Raw genomic sequence first — 10,524 nt, forward strand, 5'->3', positions numbered from 1 at the left:
TTTTATTTCGAGTAGAGGAATTGATTTATTTGAACCTGTGTCTCGGGGGGAGCTTAAACTCCCCCCTCTTCAATAAGAATCAAGGAAACAACCATTGGGACAACCTTACGAAAAATTATTATCATTAATTATATTTCAATATTTGGATTGAGGAGAAGACCGTTGGGGAAGGGGCCCGGCGATGAGGAAGAGGACGGCCCTGAGAAAAATCTCTTGGGGCCACGTCGGAGACTCATCCAATACCTAGAGACGGACCTATCCTACTAGCCGAGGAGAAAAGCTACCGGGAGGCGGGGTGTCATCGACTTCCGGAAGGGACAGGGAACTGCGAGCTCAAGAAAACTCTGGACAGACCTCGGGAATCATCCTCAGGAAATTGAATCATCGTGGGATGAACCCCACAATATTTGAAATTTAGATACATTTAAATATTGATAATTTCGGTTTTAATCGAATTACGAATTGTAACGATTCGATCCAGTCCAGGGCCGTTTAGTTGAGAATTTGAGTAGATAGAGGGCCTCGGAGGGGGGATAATCCTCCCAATGGGCATGAATTTGGCGAACGGACCGCGTCGATTCAGTTCACCCCGAGACTAACCTCAGGGTAGAGCTCAGTTGAGTTGAGTAGAGAAAACTGCGTAGCAGTTACAATTGTCGAGTAGAGAAAACTGCATAGCAGTTATAATTATTGAGTTGAGTTGCTATTGGGGACTGAAGTCAATTTTTGGAAAGTTTGGAGCAGCTGGCGTGGATTCCGAGGCCCTGGTCTGGACGAGAATCGAGATAAGTCACGTAAAGCAAATTATTTTAGTTTGAGGTTGGAACTGATTTCCGAACCTTTGAAAACATTTAGAGTAATATTCAGGTTAATTTTTGTTCAGAATTCGCGGCGAAATTTATTGGTATTTAATTTTAAGACTATTGAGAAGCACCCTTAAAATATTGAAACGCAGTTTGTTCAAGAATAATTCGCTGAGTTGGAATTGAGAATTTTGAATTTTGAATTGAGTTAAAATTTGTGCAAATTGAGATTTTGGATACTGTGGTTCAAAAATAGATCGCAATTCATCTTTGTTTGTTGAGAGAGTAGGGAAAAGAGGGTTTTTCCCCCCACGCAATTAAATATTGTTCAGTTTTTCGCACTGAGAGGGACCAGTGGTCCATTGTATTATATTTTATTATTTCTGTAGATAATTTTCAATTTTCTGTTCCAAATCCTTTATGTTCATTTTTGTAATTTTTTATAATATATTAATTTCTTTGGGGCATAAAATTCATTGTGTTATGTTGATTTGTTGGAATTCCGAAAATCCATAGGGGCTATCGATCTCCCTCCCCTTTGTTCATAAAGAGGCCGGGTTAGTGGTTCATTTGATTGATAAAAATTATTATTGTTGGATGAAATTGGTATTCACCTATTTGGCTAATTAAAAAAGATTAAAAATAGGCTGGCACCTAGGCTAAGTTCCACGTAGGATAGCCTTAACTTTAAGAAATAAGTTGTGATGAAAATTGTTGACGATTAAAATAGTTAAAAATTAAGTTGTTTGAAGATCGTCACAACTTCTTTACTTATATCAAGAAATTCGTGGCTTGAAAATTACCCAGCGTACAGTATCTCACACTCAGAAAAAAAATCTTACGTGAAGAAATTTTATACTTGTTCGAAAGATGAGAACAATTTCTTCATATCAAGAAAACAAGTTCTCAAATCAATTAAAGTGGTTTTTGCATTAAAGTATTTTATAACTGCGACTAAAAAACTATTAGATGAATTAATTCAATTTTACTTGGTTTGAGAAATCTCTTTATTGTCATCAAGAAATTGTCCTCATCTTCAGGACAAGTACAAAAGTACTTGATGAAAGTTTTTATTTTCTTAGTGCAAGATATTTTACTTTTGGAAATTTTCAAGGCAGAAGTTTTTTGATATAAGTAAAGACGTATTTCTCAAAAACCTTTGTTTTTGTCAGTGTATCATTAGAGTTTTGAAGATATTTGGGGCTGACCATGTTCATCCCTTTCTTTCTCAATGTAAGTTACGGACTCATTAGAATTGTAAGCCTTATTATCAATGCCAAGCGATGCCTCTGTGTCTTCAACGTTTTTCGGTGATTCTTGTTTCTTAACTCGCCTATTCCCGCCAAAAATCATTTTTTCGAGAACCAAAAATGGTGATTCAAAAACGAGACTGAGAGCAAGTCCCGCTATAATAGATACAATGAATTCACCAAAAAATGAATAGATTATTCCCAGTTCAGTAAAATACGAGGGAACTCTCGCCGCAGCAACCCTCATCAGCTGAATAACCATGTGTACTAGGTAAATGCAATAAGACATCCTACCAAATGGTATGAATATTGGTAGAGATAGAAAGTCCGCAATAGGGCCACCGTAACCCTTTACTGACGCGTAAATTAACCAACATATTCCGAAAGCCCAAATGTGCCTCCCGAACCCTGCGTAGAAAATCTCCCAAGGGGCATTCCACTCATAATCGACATTTTGGAAAATTCTGTATGAGAAAAATGAGAAGGCAAATGCTAGTGCAGAAAGAATCCATCCTAGTGCAATGAAATTTGTACCGGGATGATCTCTCTTTCCACTGAGTCTATAACCTAGATAGATTCCTAGAAGCCATGGACCCGCTCTAGCGTAGGCGGTGATGTAGAAGCTTCCAAACGTATCCATTAGGTTTGTCATTCTGAAAAAGGAAACGAACAAAATATCATATTCCGTGTTATCCTCGGGATATCTATACTCGGTCAACTTTAGATGTTTTTCGGCATAAATTACATGAAATGGGGGGGGGGGGGCTATATACTATCCATCGATTTTCTGGACCTCTATATGAGGGAAACCATTAAATAATTATTAATCCGCAAATTAAAAAATTCGGAGGCACACGGATTCTATCCAGGAATTTACTCAGGTAGAGTATGATACCATATCTTCAGTCAAAATTTCAGAACTAGCCCGGGGGTAATACAGAATATCAATATACCGGTAAAAATAATCTTTTTCTTTGTAAAAAATAACTTCTTAGTTTTGGAGGTTCTGCAGCTATGATACCGTCCCTCCTTATCACTTTTTACTCCTTTACTACAGTGGACTATCCTTAATTCCCACAGCTCGGGGGATGTCCTTGAAGCCCTTTCATGTGAAATGCGAGTAAAGAAGTGACCCCCACTTCGCCAGTTCAGACGACGTTAGAGACGGGAAAGCTGAGAATAGTGGGGAGGATCATGGCAGTGAGAGGGGAGGAACATAATCTTCTGTGACCCACTACGCACTCCGCAGCGCATGACGTCACAGATAGTCCATGCGCAATACCCCCTTTCTGTATGCAATGGTATGTCGATGAACTTTTATGATGTTTTTCTATGTTTTTGGGGGTGAGGAATCCGAATCCATCGGTGTTTTTTACCTAAAGTTATGCGACCACTTTGTTATTAACCATTTTCAGTCCCATCTCGTGCAAAATTATTTTTTTCGCGAAAACTATCATATTTACCGCGAAATAAGTCTATACCAAATTTATTCCTTAGATTTTAACGAACAAATTGCTTTTTTATTTGTTTAAATCGGATAATTAGTAATGGAGTTATGCACATTTGTTTATGGGAATAGCGCATGCCAACGTCGTCCGAGGGTCGCGCGCGCCACTATCCACCCAGAGTATTTTTTTTTCCTTACGGAGATAATGGCAATAATAGAAGAAACGTAATGATTAGGTGTATTAATTGTTTTTAGCCTGGAAGTACATTATTTATTTACCTCAATTCCATCGCCAGTATCGACAATGTCACCACGAACGTGCTTGCATTCATATTCATACCTATATCAATAGCTTCATCTGTTTGAGTACAGTATCCTTATAAAATTATGTGGAAAAAAAAATTAGTGGTGTAGGGAGAGAGTCTGCACATTAAAAATACATGAGTTTCTTCAAATAATTCAATATAATTTCACGCATTCATATAGAAAATTATATTCACATATCGCTGCAAAATCCAGGGGCTCTATTGCGACCCGCACTCGACAAAAGTCCCGATGGTACTAACGCTTTTGACTATTTTATTCACGATTATTTTGTCCACGGTTATTTTTGTTTTACTAAGAACTATCCTGGTGTATTGTTTACATCGTGGGCAGGTGTCGATTCCTTGAATTCGGCACAGTGGACGTATGCTGCTCAAAACAACGCGCGTCTTATTTTTTTAACACTTCGAAAATATCTCCGCAACTGACAGTGGGATTTAAAGGTAACTGAATAACATTCGTCTAGGTTAAAAACAATTAATTAAAATAATCATTACGTTTTTTCGATTATTGCCATTATCTCCGTAAGGAAAAAAAAATACTCTGGGTGGATAGTGGCGCGCGCGACCCGTGGACGTTGGCGCGCGCTATTCCCATAAACAAATGTGCATAACTCCATTACTAATCATCCGATTTGAACAAATAAAAAAGCAATTTGTTCGTTAAAACCTAAGCAATAAATTTGGCAAGGACTTATTTCACGGTAAATATGATAGTTTTCGCGAAAAAAACGATTTTGCACGAAATGGGACTGAAAATTGTTAATAACAAAGTGTTCGCATAACTTTAGGTAAAAAACACCGATGGATTCGGATTCCTCACCCCCAAAAACATAGAAAAACATCATAAAAGTCCATCGACATACCATTCCATACAGAAAGGGGGTGTTGCGCATGGACTAAGAGGAGGATAAAGGATAAATGAAAAGTGGGGGGAAGATTTTGAGGAGAAGCAGACCTCTAAGGGAGTAGAGTGCGAATTATGGAATGGGAGAATAAAGGAGACTCCACTGTACTGATTATTTTACAAATGCTTGACTGATTACGATAATTTGGACTTACTTCATTCCACTTGAGATCAACGCCGCGGAGTATTTATTCTTTCCTATGATAATAGCTGGTATGATTACTGAAGCGATGATAAATGCAGCTAATATGCCAAGACCAATTTTAGGTGTTTTAGCTAACGGATAGAGGATCAGAGGAGATATCCAGAATAGCTGCATGTCCACTGCCAGATACCAGGTATGCCCCAAACATGCCTAAGTAAGTGCATTTTTCAATTTTTTAAATTTTCCTTTAAATTATTCCTCTATTCATCAATTTTCGTAGTTTTCTAGTCGAATAGTCAGTTTTCCGAATCTGAGTCAGCCCTCTACCTTTCGCTATGCATAAAATGGTGGATTACATACTGTACTACAATGTACAACCCGCAGTTGAAACCATAGAGAAAACCATGTCGTTACAAGCAGTTACTCGCATACACTGATAGACTGATTCATTTATTTCAAACGAGATTCGTTACCTATTATCGAATGGCGGAATTGAATATCACAAATGAATATTCGTTAATAATTAACGAATCGTTCACTTGAAAGGTAAAAATCGAGTCAAACAAGGCCCTGCAAATGTGAATTTTTTAACTATTAGGTGTACAAATTAATAAAATGCTTTTTTTCATGAAAATCAGAGTTTATTATAACAAAACAAAAAGGGATTTAATGGTCGAAATATTCCCCATTATTTTCGATAACTTTACTCCACCTCACTGGCAACTGACGAATTCCTTCGCGAAAGAAACTTGGCGGTTTTGACTCAATAAATTCATCGATGCTTTTTCGGACCTCGTCGATTGTTTTCAAGTGCTCATCAGCGAGTTGGTGTTGAAGAGACCTAAATAGGTGGTAGTCGGATGGGGCGAAATCAGGCGAGTAAGCCGCGTGAGGGAGAACCTCCCATCCTAATTCACAGATAATATCCTTAGTCGCTTTGGCGACATGCGGTCGAGCGTTGTCATGCTGGAGAATCACTTGTCTACTTCCGCTGCCAGTATATGGCCTCTTTTGCTCCAATGCATCATTCAAATGAATAAGCTGTTGTTGATAAACCTTCGCAGTAACAATTTGGCCAGGTTTAAGTAGCTCATAATATATCACACCCTTCATATCCCACCAGATACTCAGCATCACTTTTCTCGCATAGACATTGGGTTTCGAAGTCGACGTCGATGGTTCGCCGGGATTCACCCACGATTTTGGGCGTTTAGGATTGTCGTATAACACCCATTTTTTATCGCCCGTAATGATTTTGTATAAGAAATCTTTTCTTTTAAATCGAGTGAACAGAGATAGCGCCGTCTCCAGTCATCGTTCCTTATTTTCGGGGCTCAGATCATGAGGAACCCATCTACCCTCCTTTTGAATTTTGCCAAGTTGATGTAGGCGATGAGAAATGCATTGTTGAGTCACTCCGAGTTGTAGTGCAAGCTCTGTTTGGCTTTGAGCAGAATTTTCAGCCAAGAGTTGTTCGAGTTCTTCATCGCCAAATTTTTGCGGTTGACCCAGCTGTTCTCGAGCCGAAAGATCGAAATCTCCGCCTCTAAACCTCTGGTACCACTTTTTACACGTTTTGTGTTACAGCGTTTTTTCCAAAAGCACTACAAATCGTTTGAATAGCCTCGGCAGCATTTTTCTTTAATTGAAATGCAAAAAGAATGCAGTGCCTCAAATGTTGCCTATCGACAGACATCGTGTTTACTACTATTTTTTAAGGTTATGTAAGAAGTATTTACTGCTTCGGTAACTCAATACTACCAACATACAAAATATTAATGAAATATTAAGTTTTTGAACTCAATTATAAACCGCGAAATATAGGGGCACCTTATTAATTTGTACACATAATATTAACGAATGAACATTTGGTGAGACCAAATAGACCGTCGTCTTCAACCAAATCCATTCGTTAACAATAACTAATCCTTTCTATCAGTATAGTAACGTCTCACTCATCAAAGCTCAGGGTACGGAAAATCCGACTCCAGTTGAGGTCGAACTCAGAACCGTCAGTACACTGAACTTGCATTCAACTCGCATGACTATCGACATCGATTATTGAATGATTGGCCGATTTGAATCTAATGTTTCCCTATCTCACCGTAGAGTTTTTTCCAACGTGATTATGAACGTAGAGTATCATTGGCCACCAACTGTTGCTACACATCTCTTTGTTCATCATCATCGTCGAATCCCATAATGCTCCTGAACCCATCCGGGGAAGTAGAAATATCGATAAAGCTATCATTGCAGCAAACGCCGGTGTCAATCTATAAGCAGAGTTGCCACAAAATAATTCTTAATCCTTCACCCGGTCTATCAACCCTCAATACGTTATTGCCGTCTCGCGCTGGCTGCATGACCATATAGAGACAAAGTTTTTTGATAAGTACGTCTTCACTTATATCATGAAAAGCACGATTCGAAAATTGATAAGAAGAAAATATCTTACACTGAGAAAGAAAACACTTTCGTCAAGAGATTTCGTACTTGTCCCAAAGACGAGGATAATTTGTTTCCAGCAAGTGCAGTTGAATCAATTTATTCAATAGTTTTCGAGACGCAAACGCAACCCCTTTTAATCAGTGATGCCGCAAGATGAGACGGGACGAGAAGATGCAGTTTCTCGTCTCGTCTCGTTGTCAGGAAACCATTCTCTCATCTCGCCTTATCTCGTCTCTTATAATCAAATTTGGAAAAAAATACACAGAGGGGCAGCGAGGGGGAAGCACTCGCGACTCTCGTCTCGCCTCTCGTTTCTCTCGTTCTCGACCTGCTTTTCTCGTCTAGTCTGGTATCTGTCATTGTCTCGAATGACACGTCTCGTCTCCTCATGTCTCACGTCTCGTTTGTCTCGTCTCGTCTCGCTTCTCTCGCGTCTCCCGGCATCACTAATTTCAATGCAAAACCCACTTGACTTGGTTCGAGAAGTCGCTTTCTTGTTGTGAACAAATTGCCCCTCATCATTCGGACTAGTACCAAATCTCTAGACGAAAGGTTTCTTTTCTCAGTGTGAGATATTTTCTTTTTGTCACATTTTGAGCCATAAGATTCTTGATACCAGTAAACACGCATACATTTTTTTCCTAGTGTACGTGAACGATTGAGATGTTACACTGAGAAAATAATTTTCTAATATCTGAAAAATATTTTCTTGAGACAAGTACATTTTCTTCAATTGCTTAATTCTCTCAGGCATCTCAACTCACATGACCTGAGAAAGGCCTCATGCTTTAAAATATTCTTGTACTCAAGTATGATTTTATCGGAAATGAACTTACTTGAATCGCGTGGAAGAATCGTCAATCTTCTAGTCTTTATTGTTTTCATGATTTTTTCGTTATGCACTTCCAATATTGCAATATATAAAATATTCATGACGTAACGCGGAACGATAGTGATGAATGAAAATTTATTTGAGTTCCATGAAGTGCACACATTCTGAGATTTAAGCCATTGAAAATAATTTACTTCTCTCAAGAAAATATGTTTCAGATATTAGAAATTTTGTTTCTCAGTGTAGACAAGTCGTTAGAGATGGTAGACTGTTTACCTGATATAACGATGTATGTAATACATAACAGGATTAAATCGACGTCCCTTCGCAATTTCCTTGATGAAGAGATATGATGATAAAAAGCCGCTCAAAACAAAAAAAGTGTCCACTGCAAAAGGAGCAATGAGAATGTGTATAGCATCCCAGGATCCTACCCACTAGAAAAATAATTGGGACAAAATGAAAGAAACAAGTAATCGTTGAAAATATTACAAAAATCGAATCTTGAATACCGAAATTGCATTTTTCATATTGATTGCTGTTGTTGTATTCGGATAAAGATGCTCATGGCCAAGCACGACCCAACACAGACTGAAGAATCTTATTCCTTGGATAGCTGGGATGTTACCTCGTGGTACAGTTGTGTCAAATATTCGCTTTACGTTGGTGTAAAATGAAAAATTGCATATTTCTTTCACGATCCCTCCGGATTTTTTTCGCGAAGTAATCCTGATGATGATATCACAAACGGTGCAACCAATGAAAAAGCAGAGGATAATCGACAAGATCACTCTGAAATTAATAGTCATCAATTTTCAACATGTTTTGAGTCCAATATAATTTTCATTCCTGGGGATCTTCAAGTCTCATACATTGTGATAATTTCTCCCACTTCAAATGGTGGAGGATCTACTGCTGAACACTGGACATTACCAATCCCTAAGTCGAAGGGAAGACGATCCGATACCATATCAATCGCAGTTTGCAGGATGTCATTAACATGCTGAGCATTACATGTTGAAGGTAAGCAGATAGACAATGTTGTGGAGAGCGGCGTCGTTGAGTTTGAGACCGTAAAAGATATCGAATACATGCAGTGACGTCCCCGAATCAATCCAATTTCCTTTTGAACATTAACTGAGACACACTCATCGTAAACCCCCAGGTCCTTCGAGTTTCCTATGAGAATTCCCGAAGGAATTTTCGATGACGAATCAAGCACTAAAGGAAACAATGTGCATTAAGAATGTGTGTCAACGATGGATTAAATGAAATTTCCTTACTTTGCAGTGCCCATAGCTCTGATTTTGATAGAGCACTAACAAATGCTGTAAAATGGATGTCACACTCCGTGTCATTATAGACGGCACGTGGATTCGATTGATCGGAATCTCTCTTTGCTTGTAATGCAATAACACTTTCTGGCTGTAATTTACGAATCACATCACTTACTAATAAGCTCTGATTGACACGAAAACTATTCAACTGATGAACCAAATGCGATTGAACATTAATTTCTGCATTGTCATCTCGGAATGAACTAATAACTGAGGATGCATGGATTATTAGCAGAATAAGAATCAGCGTTGATCGTTGGATTAACGTTAGCACGCTCATGTTCAGCGGGAATGATACCTGATCCACTCAAAGCAATTGATTTTATATGAGTAGTATCACCGATTAAATCGATTCCTGATAATCTAATACGAGACGTCTCCCACAATATGAGCGACCCAATCTAGATGTTGTTCTCCATAACAAATAAGTGGCTTCATGATTATTACATTCTTGTGTACGATTTCATGTGATAATCGAAATATTGTATCATCATGCTTGCTTTTCAAAGTCAGTATTTGGACAGTCACTTGAAGGATTATTCCGTATGCATCTAACCGGAGAACTATGAAGCAAACATCATCGCGACGCTTATCTGTTCGCGATACATTCGAGAAAAAATTCTATGTCGTGCTCCCGACACGTGTGCATTTATCTGAAGTATATCTCTGAAACATTACTTACCGATTTCGCTCACCTGCATGATATTTGTTATCTTTTGTGATAGCCAGCTTCAACCGAAAATTGATTGGAATGTCTTAACTACCTTTCAAATAGAAATCCTCGAATTATTAGAAGTAGAAATGCATCCGCTGCTTTTTCAAAATCTTATATATAAAGGAAAAGTCATTTTCGAGGCGACTGATGTATCAACGCACAGCCCAAACTACAAGACCTACGACCCAGCAGCTACCCTTAGTGACGTAAGCTCCCACTAAGGGAGGGTTTTTGGAAATTCACCCTCTAAGGGGGTGAAAAGGGGGCAAAATTTGTGATGCAATTTCGAGAACCGCTCAAGTTAGAGAGTTGAAAAT

General features: G+C 38.5%; 1 protein-coding gene across 1 annotated transcript; it reads right to left on the reverse strand.

Moving 5' to 3' along the window:
• Positions 1–1,738: 1,738 nt before the first annotated feature.
• Positions 1,739–9,772, reverse strand: LOC107045492 (nose resistant to fluoxetine protein 6). Its single transcript, XM_015267794.1, has 7 exons — positions 9,439–9,772; positions 9,028–9,376; positions 8,668–8,947; positions 8,432–8,592; positions 6,980–7,148; positions 4,886–5,085; positions 1,739–2,706 (listed from the first exon to the last, which is right to left on the reverse strand). Exons 1-7 carry the CDS (start codon positions 9,770–9,772, stop codon positions 1,983–1,985), a joined length of 2,217 nt encoding a protein of 738 aa, XP_015123280.1. The 3' UTR covers positions 1,739–1,982.
• Positions 9,773–10,524: the final 752 nt, after the last annotated feature.

This window comes from Diachasma alloeum, unplaced genomic scaffold (assembly GCF_001412515.2).
Source record: "Diachasma alloeum isolate Michigan unplaced genomic scaffold, Dall2.0 Dall_scaffold_00957, whole genome shotgun sequence".
In the NCBI taxonomy this organism is placed as follows: Eukaryota; Metazoa; Arthropoda; class Insecta; order Hymenoptera; family Braconidae; genus Diachasma; species Diachasma alloeum.

Coding starts and splice junctions, on each gene's coding strand:
- LOC107045492 (XM_015267794.1), bottom strand. CDS start 9,772: ATGAGCGTGCTAACGTTAATCCAACGATCAACGCTGATTCTTATTCTG. Junction 9,377..9,438: donor AGAGCTATGGGCACTGCAAA/GTAAGGAAATTT, acceptor TGTTTCCTTTAG/TGCTTGATTCGTCATCGAAA. Junction 2,707..4,885: donor TTGATCTCAAGTGGAATGAA/GTAAGTCCAAAT, acceptor TTCCTTTTTCAG/AATGACAAACCTAATGGATA.